General features: G+C 40.7%; 1 protein-coding gene across 1 annotated transcript; it reads right to left on the reverse strand.

Annotated features, from left to right (window-relative positions):
- Nucleotides 1-14,759: 14,759 nt before the first annotated feature.
- Nucleotides 14,760-19,758, reverse strand: LOC110940578 (DNA replication licensing factor MCM5). Its single transcript, XM_022182128.2, has 18 exons — nt 19,376-19,758; nt 18,715-18,858; nt 18,437-18,616; nt 18,239-18,337; nt 17,997-18,133; nt 17,786-17,888; nt 17,090-17,224; nt 16,947-17,024; nt 16,755-16,859; nt 16,579-16,670; nt 16,363-16,495; nt 16,184-16,279; nt 16,008-16,096; nt 15,842-15,932; nt 15,622-15,731; nt 15,405-15,534; nt 15,200-15,301; nt 14,760-15,109 (listed from the first exon to the last, which is right to left on the reverse strand). Exons 1-18 carry the CDS (start codon nt 19,658-19,660, stop codon nt 15,026-15,028), a joined length of 2,193 nt encoding a protein of 730 aa, XP_022037820.1. The 5' UTR covers nt 19,661-19,758; the 3' UTR covers nt 14,760-15,025.
- Between the last annotated feature and the right edge of the window lie 695 nt (nt 19,759-20,453).

Genomic DNA, 20,453 nt, shown 5'->3' on the forward strand with positions numbered 1-20,453 from the left:
TATGATACAAAATAATTGGTGAAGTGAGTTCTCATGAAAATTATTTTTATTGTTATTGTTATTATTATATTATATTTAATATTTAATATATATATATATATATATATAGTATATAACTAGATATAACACCCGCGCGCGTTGCGGCGCGGTACATCGCAGACATTGAACGAATTAGTCCAAACGTTATGTGATGCGTTAACCATATGAAAACACACGTTTCGACGTATCTGATTGAACTCAATGTAACTTATATAAGTATTGCAATTGGATCAAATATAAAGTAAATCAAATTTATACCGTACAATCATAACGTATTATATGTGACCCGAGTCATACATAGAAAATGTAACGGGTATAATGGAAAAGCTGACACGTATAATCAAAAGAGATGAATTAGAGTTTTTGAAAAAATGGAAAAAACAAATCACAATTTGACTGCACTCGGTTCGAAACAAAATTTACAAAACATCACCTGACTCATTTCCTAAAAAAGCTTACGTCGAAACATACACCAACTCAAATATATACCGAAACGTATATAAAAATATGCACGTAAAAATATTTTTTTAAACAAAAACGTATTTGTAACGCTTCGCGCTTTCATCACTTTCTTAATTTAGAAATCGAATCTTGAAACCTTTGTTTAGAAACTTCTCCCTTTCGAAAAGGTTAATTGTCGAAAAACCCTTTTTCTTTAATTTAATTCGTTACAAATTTGGTTATTTATTCATGGTTTAATTAGTTTTTCAATATAAAACTATTTATTTTAATCGTGTTAGTTTCGTTAAACTTTAAAGTTAGTCTACACGAACTAACCTAGTCAAGTTAAATTATAAAGTTAGTTTATTTTAAAAACCTTATAACATCACTTAGTTAATTGAAGTCAAGGACTATTTGAGTAATTTTTGGGGATTTGAAACTTACAGGGACTGATCGTGCATTTTTTGAAAACATTGTGTTTGCTTATTTTAAAACAAAAAAAAATAATTATACAAAACTGCTGACCGCGGGATTCGAACCCGGGTCACCAGTTTCACCAATCACACACACAACCACTCCGCAGTAGACTTCACATCAACCTGAATCCAACCCGTAATTCATTTAAACCCTTGTTCAGGTCAATCCCAACCCCACTAACTAAAACCCTATATACATATCAGTTGTCTTTTTTAGAAAACCCTAAACAACCAGCAGCTCTCCTTTCCCCCCATCGTTCACCTCCCCAGCCACACCACAAACCCTTGCCTCCCTTCTCTCTAGTCGGCGACCGGAGCCACCGTTCCGACGAGCTCCTCCGGCTGCTCGTCCTCCGACACACCCACACCCTCGTCTTCCTTTCTTCTCCAGCCGACAACCACCCCCCCATCTCGTTCTCTCGTCTCTCGTGCGATGACTGAACCACCGGCCACCACTCAAGTGGCGGCGCACCAAGAACAAAGGCACAGCAGCGACGGAGGCCGACCCTTCCACTCGCCGGCGACAATGACGGACGGCGGTGGTGGTTCGAGCTTCGGGTTGTTCCGATTCAGGTACGAGTTCGATTTGAGTTTCAGTTCCGTTCTAATTCAGTTTTGTCGGTTCAGCTATGCTGATTCATGGTGCTCGGTTGGGTGGGTCTCGGCCGACAGGAACGACAGTCAACGGGTCAGCCTTAGTTCGGGTCCTCGTTCACTCGAGTCTCGGGTCAGCTGGTTCAGTCGTCTAAGTTCGATTTGTTTCAGTTGGTTCGGGTTTCACGGCATGGGTTAGCTTCGGTTCAAGATGCGTTCGGGTCAGATTTCACGTTCCATCTCGGTTTGTTTTGGTTCAGCTCCGACAGCCGACGGCTCGGGTCAGGCTTCGTTTTGGGTTCAGTCAACAGCAGTCAACTCGGTCAACGAAAGTCAACCGGTCAACTGCTGGTCAACCATCGAACCAAGACTTGGTAAAAATCTTAACAAACGCGTTCTACTATCAATATTAATTTTATATATGTAGTTACGGTTTTAATCATGAAACATTAGCTACTTGACTTGTACATTAAACGTGTCTTGTAACTTGTATAAATGTATACGTTTTCGTTATATAACTTGTAAAAATATATTGTTTCGTTTACTGTTGATTGGATTTTTGGAAATATATCGACACATTAGTTGTCGGGATCATCCAAAAACAGAGGAAACTCTGTCCGATTTTCGTTAAAAAAAATATATATATGTACTTTTTAGGCAAACCGCTAATGAAAACGTATCGAAGTTTAAATGATTTTTATAGCAATAAGTATAAACGTATGTTTATTTTGTCAACACTTTTATAATGCTATTGATAGGCTTAATTTAGAATTCTTACTTAAACAATATAAAAATATATGTATACATATATATATATACTAACTAGCTATACTCTAATTTCCAATTCAATCCTTCGTCGTAATTCCGATTTCTCATATGCCTGCGTTGGCCCATATAGGGTGACATCGGTGTTCCATCATCCTAACCTCACACTCATCGACACTTGGATAATCGGAAGACTTAGCAATTTTGTGAGTATACTCGTATTCCCCTTTTACTTTTATCACTTTTGGGGTGTAACATGTTTTATCTATCAACAAACTTACACATGAACATTTTTCTTAAACACATGAACATTCCTATAACATGCTTGTATACGTGATGGCTTGATATTTTAAACTTGGGTGATTCTTATGTGTTGAACTTATCATTAACTTCGTACGAGCCAAACCGTGACATATGTAGCGCTATAGGATTAACGACCCGCCTCTACTGAAACTTTGGTTATGTCATGAGCAAGTTGCGTTTTCTTGGTTTGATATGTTAGACACATGCCATATTTAATGTTTATCTTGAATCGCATGCTTGCTATGAGGGATTGTTCACACTTTTATCTTATGCTATGTATGTACCAAACTTGTATACTCGCCTTTGCTTTTGCATTGACTTTATTTTAACATGTTACAGGTGGATGTCGACGATGCATGGAATTTAGTAGGATGCATAGATACACACTTAAAAAGAATTGTATTCATATTATATTATTTTATTATTCATGTTGTTGTATTGTTTCGAAAGCCTTGTAATTGATACTTTAGAAATTGAATGAAATGATTATTTAAGTACTTGTCACAATTATTAGCGTTATGATGTCTCGAGCAATCTTTACACTTCGTCTCATCCCGATGTTTCCGCCATTGGTTGGGGTGTGACAGTATTATATTTGACCTGACTCGTTTCCAGAAGAAGTTTATGTCGACATATAGAGCAAATCGAATTTATACTGGTACGTACATAAAAATAAACACGTGAAAAAAAAATTGTTTTTCTTAAGTAAAGGAGGTATAACGGTAAACTCGAAACAAATTATTAGTAACAAACTTAATAGGTTAAATACGTTCGTAAAATTATGCCAAGTAACACTAATGCCAAGCCACTGGCAGCGAACACCAATATCAGAAGAGCTTGCAAAAATAAATTAAATAAAAAAGTAAAACATAACACCAAACAAAAAAATACGTAAAATCGTTGAACCACACACGCCCGTTGTGGCGTGTTAATGCGAAATAGTTAGACAAAAACGTAAAACGTAGAAAAGAATAACTGAGTCGATCTAGGATCCGCGCGTTGCGACAAACTTGTCAAACGGAGAAAAATAGACGCGTTGTGACTTGCCTATCAAACGCGAAAAAATAGGCAAAAAACGTTGAACCCCACACGCATGTTGCTGCATGTTGACTCGCAACCAAAGTTGAAAATAAAATAGTACTGGGGTTAAGTTGAAAAGCTTTGGGTTAAATTTAAAAAAGTCAAAGGGGAAATATAAAAGATAAAAACAATTGGATTGAAAGTGAAAAATACAATTTTTTTTTAAAAGCTCCCAATGCACATGTTACAAGTATATAATGTAAAAATATGTTTCTAATTTATAGTTTGGAAATTACAAAACTAACAACCAATACTACAAACAATTTAGACATGAAACAACATTTATGCACAATGTACAACTTACAATGTAACATTATGTTGCAATGCAACACTATGTTGCAAATTTATAATATATAATATATAATGACATATAGTTTTTTATGAACAGTAATTTGAATTTAATAATAATAATTTATAATTTGAAAGTAAATATGAATAATAGTTTGATTTTTATAATAATATATAGTTTCTTTTTTATGAATAGTAATTTAATTTTTATAATATGTATAGTTTATTTTTTTTCATATTTTTATCATTTCAATATTCTAATAGATTATTATTATATTTACTTTTAACCTTAAACATATTTATTTAATTTTAAATTTTAATGATATTTTTTTTAATTTTACTGATACTGTCTGAACAACATCAGTACCGGTACCGTATAACATCGGTATAGTTTTTTTATTATTAACGTCATCATATGCCTATTATTATGTACGATTCGATAAATGTTCTATTCGAACGTGTCATATATAGTTGATTTTTTTAATCATCACAAACCGAACATATACCGACCAAACAACATCGGTGTTCGAACGGGTCATACGTAGTTGATATTATTTATCATCACAAACCGAACAACATCGGTATCCGAACGGGTCATATATAGTTGATTCTTTTATCATCACAAACCGAGCAAACAACATCGATAACGGTGCCGTATTCGTTTTTATAGAATTATCGACGTGACGTTATAAAATTCATTGAACACAAAGTAATATTCGCAATAAAGTATTTTCCGGTATCGTAAGCTATATCGAGTGTCTGTACAATACTGGTATCATAACGGACTGATACCGACCAAACAACACCGGTACCGGTACGCGTATTCGTATTTATGGGTTTTCAATCGATGTTAAAAACGTGTCGATTAGCAACAATTTCTAGGTCGACTGTCGATATCGTACTGGTACTGTAACAAACCAGATCATTAATGACCAAATTGTTCGACCAAACATGGCCAAACAATGACACAAGGAGGTAACCGCAAAGGACATGCGGTTACTTGAGAGCTAAACTGATGAACACAAACACCCCACAAAAAAAGGGATCATCATTACATGTCCAATTGCTGAACATAGAGCTTGAGCAAAGCACTTGCAGCATAGATATCTTCGATCACTATCTCAAAGGTTGGTTCGAAGCCTCCTCTCTTCTCCATTCACCACCTCAGAGGTTGGTTCGAAGACGGAGACACGATCTCAGAGGTTGGTTCGACACACCAACAGGTGGCAACCAACCTGATGACATCAGAAAAGGGTAGCCCGCTACCCAAACGGCTGAGAATTTCGCATCAGACGAAACTTGCTCACCGGTACGGAAGAGACGTCACATGACTGTACCAGATTTCCAGCTTGATTTACGAAAAGCGAACGCCATCTACATGGCCTAGAATTTTCTCCAGGCTGGAAACAACCTTCTAGACACCATAGTCCAGTGCTCCTCCCACATGCAACTTGCACGAGGCAGCAACACTAGACTGGGGGGACTTGAAGGGGTATGGTCCTAAATCTCGCGCCACCTGACCGCGAGTGACCATTACCCTTATCAAAAAACCCCCACCATCAAAGAACTGCGTCCGCACGGACGCATCCTTCGAATCCATCGGTCAAAGGATAAGAAGAAGCCTTACCTTGTGTATGAAAGCGGACGTGCATAGCGATGCGGCTGGCACCGCATCATATGGACATTTTCGTCACAACAAGGGATCTGGGCAACAGCAACAGTCACCACAGACGGCGATGCGGCTTGGCACCGCATCCCGCATATGTCTTTGTCAAAGCATGAAGCGCGGAAACATCAAAGATTACCGGAGGCAGCGATGCGGCCCGCACCGCATCCTGCCCACTAGGCAAGTGGGACTGACAACACAGAGCAAGTGGCACCACTGGCAGCCGCCTGTCAGGCCATACATAAGCAACGGACTGACACTACATTAGGACGTGGCTTCACCTCCACAACCGACAAGCCTGACACACCTGCAAAGGGGCAGCACGTCGTCAGTCCGTCCCTTCAGCTCCTCCTTCACTCCTCAGCTATAAATACCAACCCCAAACCAGGTTTGAGGTATCTCTTCACAACTCTCTCACTACTACGACTATCACACTTTGCTTCCCAAGCAAATTACTGATTCTCACGCTGGAGAGTGGTAAAAAGGAGCACCCCCCACCCCATCCTCCTTGTTACGAGTCACGGTTTGTTTCCTTGTGCAGGAGATCAACCGACGGACGATCCAGCCAGCGATCCTCGAGAGGAAGGGATTAACCCTTCTTGACGAGACCAGTGTGTTAACCCCGCCCGGTTAACCATTGTTTCATCATTGGCGCCCACCGCTACTCTTAGCACTTTCTTAACCATCCCTCTCCCTCTCAAAAGATCATGTCTGATCGTCTAAACAACACTACTAGGGATAACCTAAACCCCACCAACCCAAGGCCTGCGGGGACCACCCCTCCAGTCCCAAATCCTGGCCACATTGGCACATCAACGCAAGGGGGCGCATCCCTTACGTTTGGACACGACCTTTCACAGTACTCAGCTGTGATCCCTCCGGACATGAACCTTCATACCTGGTACGACCAGCAAACAGCTCTGCTGGCCGCGGCATACAACAGAGCCTGCGCAGATGCGCAGGTACCGGCCGGCCCTACCCCGGCACCACATACCCCTGCGGGTCGTATTTTACAATACGACGGCAGGGCTCCCTCACGCCCAACCTCCCGAAGCAGGCGTGAAGACCGTGGATCCTCTTACTGTGAGGTCTGCACAATCGATGAGGACGATTCCTCATATGGGTCTCGTGCCAGAGGCCCAATACAGAGCCGCCTGGGCCCTCAAGGCGATAATAGGCGGCAATCCACAGCCCACCGCGGCTCCGGCATTCAAAGCCGGCTGGGACCGCAGTCCCATCACGAAGGATATGGCCGTACCGACCCGGACGACCATATATATTGCGGGGAATCTCATGCTACCTGCAGCAGACCGGGAGGACGCCACTATGTTCCTCCCACTCACCCCCGTAACACATACCTCCGCGCCGCAAAGCGCCCCGAGAGTCAACCCTGCCGGCCAAAATCTGCGGCTGAAAACTCCAAGTTCGTCCCAAGAATCGCCCACGCCGGTGTCAACACCACAAAATTCCCATTGAATATTGGGAAATACAGTGGTTCGTCCGATCCGGACGACCACATAAACATCTTCACCGGCGCAGGGTGCAACAGCAACTGAGACGAACCCACCTGGTGTCATTTTTTCCCTCAGACTCTTACGGGTCTGGCAAGGGCTTGGTTCGATTATTTACCAGTGGGATCACTGGAATCATTTGAGGACTTGGAAGCCAAGTTCCTCGCTCATTTTAGCCAGCAACGACGCCATGAACGTGATTCCATGGACGTCATGAACATCTAGCGCAGGGACGACGAAATCACTGGAAGCATTCGTCGTCCGATACAACAAAGAATGCCTAGAGATAGGTGACGTTTGCGACCAAATGGCACGTAACCACTTCATCGTAGCTGTTAGAGATGAACAGATGGTTATGACTATCTCCGGCAAGGACGGCTTGTCAAAGAAATGGGAAGATGTCATGACTGCAGTCAAGACATACGCCCAAACTTAGCGGTTCCTCAAACCGCATGTTGGCAAGGCACCGCCCCGGGTGGAAGGCCAGTCCTCCCACCCAGAGCCTAAGCGCAATAACAAGCGCAACCGGGACACTTGGAATCGCGGCAGCGAGTCAAAGTCGTACGTCCCGCACAACAGCTAGCCCGACGCAAGGGCAACCATCAACGCCCAGCGTGAGAACCGGGCGTCAAAAAAGCAGTCTCGGGACCGCAACTGGACCGAGATTACTCAATCGCCAAGCGACGTCCTCCTTACGGACGCGCATTTTCAGCGACCGGCCCAGCCGATAAAGTACAATAAAAACCAGGACCTCACACTCTATTGTGACTATCACAAGGATTCAGGCCACGCAACAAACAACTACATCAGTCTCTGGCTGGAAATTGAGCGAGCCCTAAAGGAGGGGAAGCTGCAATATCTGTTGCCGGGTGGGTAAAAACCCACCAAGCGCATCACCCCCCACGGCGAGGTCACCTCCACAGGGAAGAGGACCATGTATGTGGACTCAACCCATATGATCAACGGAGGCAAAGGAAGGCCGCGTAAGGTGGCGAGAAGACCGGACAATGAATGGAAAGACGAGCAAGTCGTCTTCCCAAAAGTCTGAGGTGGCCCGCGCGACAGGCGCGCCGTCGTTATTACAGGCCACCTGGCTCATTACTGCACCGAGCGATTATTCATCGACCCAGGCAGTACTTCTGATATCATATACGAGCAGTGCTTCAACCAGTTCGATCAGGAGGACAAAGATCGGTTGCAAGCGGTGGACTACCCGTTGGCCGGGTTCGCAGGGGAAACTGTTTTTCCCCTGGGCCAAATTACTTTTCCTGTGCGCCTCACTAGCGGAAGGCACACACGAACAGAAGAGGTGAACTTCATGGTTTTACCTCACACTTCCAAATATGATGTTCTCCTTGGGAGAGAATCCCAAGGCGACTTCAACATGATTACGTCTGTACCCCATTCTGCAGTCGGTTTCCCAACCGAAACAGGGGTCGCGATAATCTATGCATGCAGGGAAGTCATGGCGTCGGACGAGCTGCGTCCGACCAAAATAGCAAGGCCTACCCCCAACAACCGACCAGAAAAATGGGTTCTCAATGCGAGACACCCAGAGCAAACGGTCACGTTGGGACACGCCTTATCCCCCAACATCAGAGCGCACCTGAAGCAGCTCCTCTTCAGAAACCAGGATATTTTCGCGTGGACACCCGCAGACATGACGGGGGTGCCACGCGGAATTGCGCAACACTTCTTGAATACCTTGCCAGGTATCAAGCCAGTGATCCAAGGCCAACGCCACCTTGGATCTGCAAAAAACGAGGCGATGCATGACCAGGTCAAAGAACTGCTCTCCGCAGGCATCGGGCGGGAAGTCAAGTACCAGACTTGGTTGTCCAACCCAGTCATGGTAGAAAAACCATCCGGGGGCTGGCGCATGTGCGTCGATTATAAAGATCTCAACAAAGCCTGCCCCAAGGACTGTTACGCACTTCCTGAGATCGATGAAAAAGTCGATAACCTCTCACCATTTTGATGGTAGTGTTTCCTCGATTGCTACAAAGGCTACCATCAGGTACAAATGGCAATCGAAGACGAAGATAAAACGGCATTCCGTAAGCCAACCGGAAATTACTGCTACATAAAAATGTTGTTCGGGTTGCGCAATGCAGGCGCAACCTATCAAAAGTTGATGAACGACACTTTTCGCGGCCAAATCAGCAAAAGTGTCGAAATCTATATGGACGACCTGGTCGTCATGAGCATGGAGGAAGATACCATGCTCACAGAAATCGAAAGAACATTCCAAACTCTGCGAAGCGTCAATATGAAGCTCAATCCAGGGAAATGCTCGTTTGGAATGGAGGAAGGCAAATTCCTTGGATTCATTGTAACAAAAGATGGATTCAGGGTAAACCCGGAGAAAGTCCAGGCGATAGAGCGAATGCCATCGCCCTCCACGATGAAAGAAATGCAACGACTAGCCGGCAGGCTAGCCGCACTAAACAGATTCTTAGCCAATCATGCGGCCAAGTCCTATCCTTTCATCAAAACACTGCGAAACTGTTTAAAAAAGGAACAATTCCAATCGACTGCAGAGGCCGAAGACGCCTTCCGGGAGATGAAAGAATGTTTGATCCAACTCCCAACTCTGACTACGCCACGCAAAGATGAGCCACTTATCTTATACCTATCTGCCGCAGACAACGCGGTAGGTGCGGTACTCATAGTGGAACGACAGGGTGTTCAAACACCCATTTACTATATCAGCAAAATGCTCAATGACCCAGAGACGAGGTACTCCATCATGGAGAAATTGGTATTAGCATTGGTGCACGCGTCCCGACGGTTGCGACGTTACTTTGCAAACCACGTTATCACAGTGTTAACCAACTACAGGATCGACCTGATCCTATCAAAACCTGACATCTCTGTGAGATTAGCGAAATGGGCAATTGAGCTGGGCGCACTCACGCTGAACTATAAGTCGCGCCTCGCAATCAAAGGCCAAGTTCTGGCAGATTTCGTTGCCGAGGTACCGGCAAATCGCATCCAAGAATGCGAAGAAGAACAAAACCCTGCGTCACCACCATCTTCTTCAGAAACATGGGCACTTTTTACCGATGGTGCATCCAACGAGGAAGCTGCAGGCGCAGGTCTGCGACTCGTCAGCCCCGATGGCCAAGAGCTTACCTATGCAATCCGCCTCGATTTCAAAAGCACAAATAACGAGGCAGAGTATGAGGTTCTATTGGCAGGGCTACGTCTGGCAGTCAAGCTCGACTGTACAACACCTGGAAGCACACGTCGACTCCTTGTTAGTTGCAGGGCATGTGCGCGATGATTATGCCGCAAAAGGGGATATCATGATCCTCTACCTCGAGCAAGCCTTGCAACTAAAATCAAAATTCACTTCCTTCAATATCCGTCATATCAACAAAAGCGAAAACAAATCCGTGGATGCACTGTCAAAACTCGCATCCACCAGCTTCCAACACCTAGCAAAGGAGATACGCATTGAGATTCTGCAGAATCCCTCAGTACCCCTGCGCCAAGTCAACGTCATCCAGTACGGTACAACATCCTGGATGACACCAATCATTGCATACTTGCAATCAGGTGTGACTCCCGAAAGCAAGTCAGAGGCACGAAAGTTACAATACAAAGCGTGCCATTATCAAATGGGAGACGGTATCTTATACCGTAAATCATACCTAGGCCCACTCCTACGCTGCGTCGACCCCCAAGATGCCACATACCTCATCAGAGAGATACACGAGGGAATGTGTGGCATACACGCAGGGCCACGCATGGTAGTGGCTAAAATTATGAATGTTGGGTATTACTGGCCCGGCATGCACCTAGATGCAGTCAAAGAATTGCGCAAATGTATTAATTGTCAACGACATGCTCCCAAGACTTTGCGCCCCAAGAACAACTTGATCCCGGTCACCACCACATGGCCCTTTCAGAAATGGGCAATTGACGTGGTCGGACCTTTCCCAGACGCACCAGGTGCGGTCAAATTTATCATTGTAGCTGTCGATTACTTCACAAAATGGTAGAGGCAAAACCACTCGCCTCAACCACTGCTATGATAACGAGGAAATTCGACACACCAATAGGTGGCAACCAACCTGATGACATCAGAAAAGGGTAGCCCGCTACCCAAACGGCTGAGAATTTCGCATCAGGCGAAACTTGCTCACCGGTACGAAAGAGACGTCACATGACTCTACCAGATCTCCAGCTTGATTTACGAAAAGCGAACGCCATCTACATGGCCTAGAATTTTCTCCAGGCTGGAAACTACCTTCTAGACACCATAGTTCAGTGCTCCTCCCACATGCAACTTGCACGAGGCAGCAACACTAGACTGGGGGGACTTGAAGGGGTATGGTCCTAAATCTCGCGCCACCTGACCGCGAGTGACCATTACCCTTATCAAAAAACCCCCACCAGCAAAGAACTGCGTCCGCACGGACGCATCCTTCGAATCCAATCGGTCAAAGGATAAGAAGAAGCCTTACCTTGTGTATGAAAGCGGACGTGCATAGCGATGCGGCTGGCACCGCATCATATGGACATTTTCGTCACGACAAGGGATCTGGGCAACAGCAACAGTCACCACAGACGGCGATGCGGCTTGGCACCGCATCCCGCATATGTCTTTGTCAAAGCATGGAGCGCGGAAACATCAAAGATTACCGTAGGCAGCGATGCGGCCCGCACCGCATCCTGCCCACTAGGCAAGTGGGACTGACAACACAGAGCAAGTGGCACCACTGGCAACCGCCTGTCAGGCCATACGTAAGCAACGGACTGACACTACAGTAGGATGTGGCTTCACCTCCACAACTGACAAGCCTGACACACCTGCAAAGGGGCAGCACGTCGTCAGTCCGTCCCTTCAGCTCCTCCTTCACTCCTCGGCTATAAATACCAACCCCAAACCAGGTTTGAGGTATCTCTTCACAACTCTCTCACTACTACGACTATCACACTTTGCTTCCCAAGCAAATTACTGATTCTCACGCCGGAGAGTGGTAACAAGGAGCACCCCCCACCCCATCCTCCTTGTTACGAGTCACGGTTTGTTTCCTTGTGCAGGAGATCAACCGGTGGACGATCCAGCCAGCGATCCTCGAGAGGAAGGGATTAACCCTTCTTGACGAGACCAGTGTGTTAACCCCGCCCGGTTAACCATTGTTTCATCAAATATATAAAGTTTTTTTACCTTTTTATTATTTTAATATTATAATATTATTTATTTTCTTTATTATTTTTCTTAACTTTAATGATATTTTATCATGGGTTGGAATAGATGTTACCCGGTATAATTTGCTCATTCCTGATCACGGGTACCGCATGAACAACGGTTTCGTAAACTTTTTTTTTGTTGATTTTCTTCAACTTTTAATTATCTCTTTTTTAGTTTCAGGTGTAGGGATGAGCTCGGTGCCAACCGATACCGAATCGGTATGGGTATCGAAGATACTGGTTACGGTACCGGTATATGAAGGTAAAAACCGGTAGCGAACCAGTACCATGAACGCCAAAAGTCGGTACCGACTTGGTACTTAAGATCTTTTAGTTCGGGAAATTCGGTACCGGTACTCCGTACCATTTGCTCATCTCTGATCATGGGTTTTATACGAACATCATTACCATACAACTTTTTTGGTTGATTTTCTTTCAATTATATTTTACTGTTTTTTTCTAAATTTTCTTTTTATTCTTGTCAGCAGTTTCGAACGCAACGCGCTCGTAATGATTTCAAAACATATGTAAACACATACTAAATAACAAAAGAAATTCGCCACAACACGACGACTATGATAAACCAGGTTTTAAATGATATTAACATATATCTTTGTATTATAAAATAGCTACCAGAAAAAAGGATCCTAATTAACCCTGAACCTTTATCAAATTATCTACTATAACAAATTACAGGCCGGGCAATAGTTCTTCATTTGGATTGGTGGAGGTCCAACAATGCACTTCTCGGACTGAGAAAGAGGGACTGCTTGGCGTTGCATATTAGAACTCATTAAAGCCCGATTCGCATCAACGTAATGGATCTTGAAGTACTATTTCTGCATCTCCCTGACCAAATCCGCCTACATTAGAATTAGCTTATCGACTCCACGAACAGTACTATAAGAATCGGTACTGAACATCCCCCCTGTAATTGTACATGCTCCCATAGCAATAACATATTTTGGTCCAGGCATTTGCTCGTATAATCTACAGGCCGGGCAATAGTTCTTCATTTGGATTGGTGGAGGTGGGCGGCCACCTGCCACCATTTCATTTTTTTTCTAAATTAAGATTTTGTCCCGTTTATATTTATAGTCATGCATCCCGCTTCCCTACTGGTCCAACAAATTTACAATTTTATCTCGTTTTAAAATTACGATTTTACCGTCAGTTCAAAATTATGCTTTTACCCCCACTTAAAAATAAATTTACGATTTTGTTCCCAGCTAAAAATTTTCAATTTTTCCCTAGGTTCAACATTATGATTTTGCCCCGATTAAATTACAGTTTTGCCATTAGGTTTTTTTCCTTATAATAACGATTTTGCCATCTGTTTAAATTTATGTTTTTACCCCCATTTTAAAATAAATTTACGCTTTTTTCCCAGCTAAAAGTTTCAATTTTGCCCTCGGTTCAAAATTACGATTTTACCCCGTTTAAATTTACAGTTTTGCCATTAGTTTTTTTCTCACACATCCAAGTTACGATTTTGCCTTCAACCCTATTGGTCCATTTAATTTACGATTTTATCCCTGAAACAAAATTATGATTTTCCCCTCAGTTCAAAGTTACGTTTTCCCCATCGTTTTAATTTTTCTAGCAAAACTATAAAAGTTTTTTTTAATTGGTTGACTCGATTTAAATTTTTTTGGTCTAAAGGAGCTGCCTAACAATCGCTCATTAGTCCTGAAAAATTACAGTTTTGCCCTGAGCCCAAAATTATAGTCTTATCATCGTTTTAGTTTTTTTCCTAGCAAAATTATAGTAGTGTTTTTTTAATTGATTGAGAACTATTCGGTCATCGCCCCGCAACGCTGGCGGGGATCAAGTAGTTTAAATACTTTTAGATGTAATGAATATATATAACAAAAATAAACAAGATTTTTTTATTCAAAAGATCTACGCAATAGTTACAATATAAACCCATGTATTATTGAACTTTAACTATGTTTATAATCTTATTAAACGAACAAATCACACATGTTAAAAACAACAAAAATAATAATAATTGTACTTTTTTAAGATTGTTTTAAGATACACTAAGCAGCTAAGTACATCATTTGCATTGTTCAAATTTTAGTAACATAAAACTGATACAATGTATATTTGTATGTAGTCAAATTTTAGATGCGTCCAGAAACGAAAGGCATTAATAGCAATTAGCAAGTCTAGAACCAATTAGGGTGCAGAATAAAGAACAAAAAATCAAAAATAAATACCAACATAGAATTAAATAAAATCTATATTTCAAATTTAATAAAAAAACATTACGTTTTTCTTTCTTTTTATGTGAAGATTAATGCTAGTGCCCACCAATTTGTATACATGATCACTTGTTATAAAATATATTTTTATCATTCTGATAATAGCAAGAATAGTAAATACATAATATTGAAGATAATCACTCATGTTAATATCATATCTTCTAAAACGTTAATCAACAACAAATGTCCAAGTCAAACACATGTGTCCAACCACAACACCATGGTGTGTGACCATGCTGCTCAATGTGGATAAACAAGACAAGCTAAAAATCAACGGTGGATCCAACAATGAAATATATAAGACAATCAAACTTAATCGCCCAGTTTCGAAGTTCTGATTCAAAGCTTCTTCCATACAGTCTAAAACTTTTAGCACATATTTGTCAAAGTGTCTTAAGCTTTCCTAACGATGACACGCCTTTCTCTCTTGTACTCGACTTCATCCCTCTGATGCATTATTATCAAAGCTCTCCTAACCTGTCAAAACAAAACATCATCGCTTTAATATTTATTGAAAAACATAAGTTACAATCAAGAATGAAATGGCAATTTAGAATAGATCCTCACTGTTGATTCATTAATGCCCATTCTTGTCAGATCATCAATCAGTCTTCTTTCTGATAAATGGCTTCCTATTCCCATTCTTCTCTTAATTTGGCTTTCCGCTTGCTGTACACCGATTAAACATTTTTAAAAAATAAACATTTTAACCTTGGCACATCTGTATAAACTATAAAGATAAGCAAAAAATGATTTTAAGAGAAAACCCGACCTTTATTTCATTTGCCATCTCGGGAGTAAGATTAATATGTTGGTTTAATCCAGATTTTGCAGCATCCATGGTTGAATTGTTGAATAGCCTAATAGCTTCCTGAACATCATTATCGTTTGCAACATTTGACCTGAATTACAAAAACAATTAAAAAAGAGTTAATAGATTAAAATTTTAGTTTCAAAGCAAATAAAAAAAGGCTTATCTAGTAACTTACAGTCTCATCTTTGCTAGTGACTCGCTCAACCTTACTATAGCTTCTAACTGTCTTACAGTTATTGGTACAGCAGTTGATTCCCCAGTTTCATTTGCCTGTCGCCTCATATCCTACATCCAATACAAAAGGTCACATTTCATGGCATATTAATGTACATAAAATTTGATTAAAATTCTAATAGATGATGATTTAAACAAATAGTGTTTATTATGGCAAATACCTGTCTGATTTTAACATAACTTTCCTGCAACAATGTGGCTGCAGCATCTGATAAGCGAGGCTGACTTGTGGTTCGACAGTACTGAATATACCTTCACAAATAACAATCTAACTTTAATATAAAAGTTTAAAAATATAAAAACAGATTTTTTTTTCAAAGTGCATACTTCTTAAGCCAATTATCTTCTTTGGGGTCTCTAGGATCATTGTTTGCATTGGCAGATGCATGAACTTTAATGATATGAGAAGCTATAATCTGCATTAAAAAAAATACATAAAGTTGCTTGATGAAATGTTTCCGGTTATACATATATAATCCAAATATGAATATCAAGAAACCAACCTTGTCTTGGCTGAACATCCTAACATCTTTCACGATGAAGATTAAGTCAAATCTTGAAAGAATTGTAGTCTGTAAATCAATGTTATCTTGTGCAGTCTGCGATACAGAGATGCTGTTAACTGATTGAAAAATGATTTAAATGAAAACCGATACGTTATTTGTGGCGTTTTTTTATGTACCTTAAGATCATCATAACGCCCTGATGGAGGGTTTGCAGCTGCAAGCACGGAGGTTCTAGAATTGAGAACAGTGGTTATTCCTGCTTTAGCAATTGATATTGTTTGTTGCTCCATGGCTTCATGTATAGCAACCCTAATCACATATTTATATAAAATAAATCAGAAATTTAGTTAAAAAAAAAAAAGACAGACAACAATCTGGTACTTTAGCCAAACCTGTCTTCTGGTCTCATTTTGTCAAACTCATCTATGCAGACAACACCACCATCAGCCAACACCATGGCTCCTCCTTCCAAATAGAACTCACGCTAAATCATCCACAATTTTATAATTAGATAAATAATTAATGACACTAATAACAAAACTTGGAATATACCGTTGTAACAACTTACAGTGCTATTATCACGAATGACAGAAGCCGTAAGCCCAGCGGCAGATGAACCTTTCCCCGAAGTATATACAGCTATAGGAGCCGTCTTCTCGACAAACTTAAGAAACTATACACAAAACAACAATCATAAATTTAATGTTTTAGACTTTTAGTTTCAGTAGAAGCAAAAGAAAAGGTGATAGTTTCAGCTGACCTGTGATTTTGCAGTGGATGGGTCCCCCAAGAGTAAAACATTGATATCACCCCTTAATCTAACACCATCGGGCAAAGTCTGTATAAACATAGCAAGTGAGCTACCAAAAGATTAAATGTAGACATCAATAATTCATGACATACCTTCCTCGATCCTCCGAACAAAAGACAAGCCACTGCTTTTTTAACGTTATCATGACCAAAAATGGATGGTGCAATCTTGGAGCATATGTTTTCATATACGTTACCTTCTGATGCGAATTTTTTAAATTCTTCAATCTGAAAACAGAATAGAAAATATAAAGGCAGCTCAGTATGTTGCGGTTGAAAAAAAAAACTGCTTAAATCACCTTTGTAGAAAAGGTTACATGTACATTTAAGGCTGCAAACGAACACGAACAAGACCTTGTTCGCGTTCGTTTGTTAAAAACAGTTCACAATTACTTACCGAACAAGATTTCATGTTCGTGTTCGTTCTTTAAGGAAATGAATGTGTCCGTGTTTGTTTGTTAATTTTAGGTAACGAATACAAGTGACGCTCATGAACACAAACGTACACTAACTAATGTTCATGAACACAAATGAAAACGAACGGCCACAAACAAGTGCTCATGAACAGGATATATAATACACTAATACTTACTAAATAGTTTATTTGTCAAGATTTGAAGTATTTAAATAAAATATGAAAATTAAACACACTAATGAACAATCAAACACAAACGAACACGAACATGAAAATTCATTCGTATAGTTAAATGAACGAATAGCGTTTGGTTCGTTTGAAGCCCTGTATACAATAACTTGTCTTAGAATTTTATTATAAAATAAACAAATTACCTCTTCCATGGTAAAATTAGCAGGGCCACGAGTGGCTTCATTCGTTTCTTCGATTCCAACAACTCTTATATACGGCTGTCTAACTGCAACTGCTCCTTTGTGACTAGAAAAACACCAAAAAAGTATAAAAAGAAGAATACAGGATCAGGAACATTTTGGAATGCATAAAAGTTATATGTTGATATTGAATTAACGGCATAAGAAGTATTACTTTGAAGACGATTTGGCCGCTTGAAAAATGCTGTAAATTCCCATTATAGTCAATCTTGTACCAGGTACAATTGTTTGTACGAGATGTCGGTCTACAGATAGAAGCATGTTCCTCGGTAGCTCCCCAGTTGGAACATCCTTCGTTTAACAAAAATAATAAATAAACCGACGGTTGATTTTATGCAAGAAATTTCAACTAATAAACCTTGATAGATAACATCAATGAATCAATATTCTTCTTACCTCAGGGTTCTCCTGAAGCTTCAATGTCTGCTGATCAACATACTTGCTTCTATCGGGAACCACGAGCCATGGATCAATGGGGCATGGTGTTTCACCCATCTGTGAAAATTAAGACCAATTAAATTTCACATGATAACAAATTCAAACATATAAGATGTAACTGTAATAACGAGCCAGTGAATGTGAATATGTGATTACTTGTGCTACATGGTCACATGATCTCGGAACAATCGCTCCGCCTAACCCCGGGCGGCACGGAACAATCTTCATATTCTTACAGTTCTTACACACCAAATGCACATAAGTTGCTTTAGCCTTTGTCCTAGATGCAGCAATTGTGATTCCAGATATCTTAACCAGCTTGGATATATATTGAGCCTGTCATTTAGCCGTTCGATTTAATCAATTACACATGTCAAAAGCACAATTAAAGCAGGCAACATGATACAAAATTTAATAAGAGTAAGTTAACAGACCCCAAGAGATCTCATTGATACAGGATCCTCCTCTGACTTCAACAGAATCTGAACCTCCCCTGTCTGTGGCTCTTCCATTTCGCCCGTTTCACCCGCAACTCTGGACTTCAGATTGGCATTAACCTCTGCTGCAGCAGTTTCAAACTAACAACACAACACAACACAACATAAAATTACAAAATCGGCTTTAACGAAACGATTGAAATCGAATGTACAAACAACACAGCATAAAACTACGAAATCAAAACATTGTTTTGCCCTAATTAAACAAAACATAATGTTAATTAAAATCAAATGTATGAATAAAAAAACATAAAACTACAAAATCACAATAATATTTTGCCCGAATTAAAAATAAACAATATGTTAACAAAATCAAATGTACCAACAACACAGCATAAAACTACAAAATCACAACAATATTTTACCCTAATTAAACAATATGTAAACAAAATCAAGTGTACAAACAATACAACATAAAAATAGAATAATATACCAATAAGCTATCCTAATTAAGCTTTAAACAATATGTAACAAAATCAAATGTACTAACAACACAACATAAAACTATAAATCATAACAATATTTAGCCCTAATTAAACAATAAGTTAGCAAAATCAGAAGAATATTAAACAATATGTAAAATCAAAAGGTAGTGTACCAGAGGTAGGTAATCTGATGGATTTTTCCGAAGCAACTCTCGTAGATCTTGATCTTTGTCATAGGTGAGAAGATCAGATAGATTAACAAGGAGAAACTTAGGGTTTTGAATGAGGCTTTCTCTGTAGGGAAAGACGTTAGGCTCGTTAGGACGAGCAAAGTTACGGATGAACTCCTTGAACTTGCGGAGGACGGTGTGGCGAGTAGCAGCCTGTTCGTGATCGGCGCCGTGAGGGAACTGTGCTTGGTCGCTGTAGTATACGGCACCTTCGTCCCAGCCTGACATCTTCGATCGATCTTAGGGTTTTTTTTTTTTTGCTTTCTCTTCTTTTTCTTTGGAAATGGTGGTGGTGTGTGTGCGGCGATGTGTTGGGTTCGCTATATCTCACCCTATAACTCTGGTGTTTTGGCGGGAAGGATATGGCGGGAAAGGAGAGGAGTCATTGGGTGAGGGTGGGTGCACCGCAAACTCTGTGGACATGCCTTTGTCACGGTAAACAAATAAAAGTGTAAACTGCCATTTTGGTTCATGTGGTTTGGCCAGTTTTGTCATTTTAGTCCAAATCTCAAACTTATTACATCTGGGTCCTTGTGGTTTGCATTTTGTTGCCATTTTAGTCTAAATTTCAAAAACCCCATTTTTTTACTGTTACAACCTCCTATTTTGTCCTGTAGTGCAGGGGCATTTTGGTCTATGTTAATTTATTATAACATTTCAGTAATTAATAACATCTATTTTCAAGAAAATCATCTTCAAGAAAATCAAGAACCCAGAACAAAACCAGAAACCATCACAAAAACAAAACCGATTTGTAAAAAGAAACGAGGCTCAGATCTGTATCTTCAAGAACATCATCAAACATCATCATCAAAACCCAGAAAATCAAGAACATCATCTTCAAGAAAATCAAAAACCGATTTGTAAAAAGAAACGAGGCTCCAACAACAAATCAAAACCGCCATGACTGCAAACAGAGGTTGCAAGCGCACTTGCCCTCCTCCGATTCTGCCACGCCAAGCTGCGGAAAATCTCAAATGTTGACCCAATTTTGACTCAGATTAGGTGAAATCATCACAGC

This window comes from Helianthus annuus, chromosome 5 (assembly GCF_002127325.2).
Source record: "Helianthus annuus cultivar XRQ/B chromosome 5, HanXRQr2.0-SUNRISE, whole genome shotgun sequence".
Taxonomy (NCBI): Eukaryota; Viridiplantae; Streptophyta; class Magnoliopsida; order Asterales; family Asteraceae; genus Helianthus; species Helianthus annuus.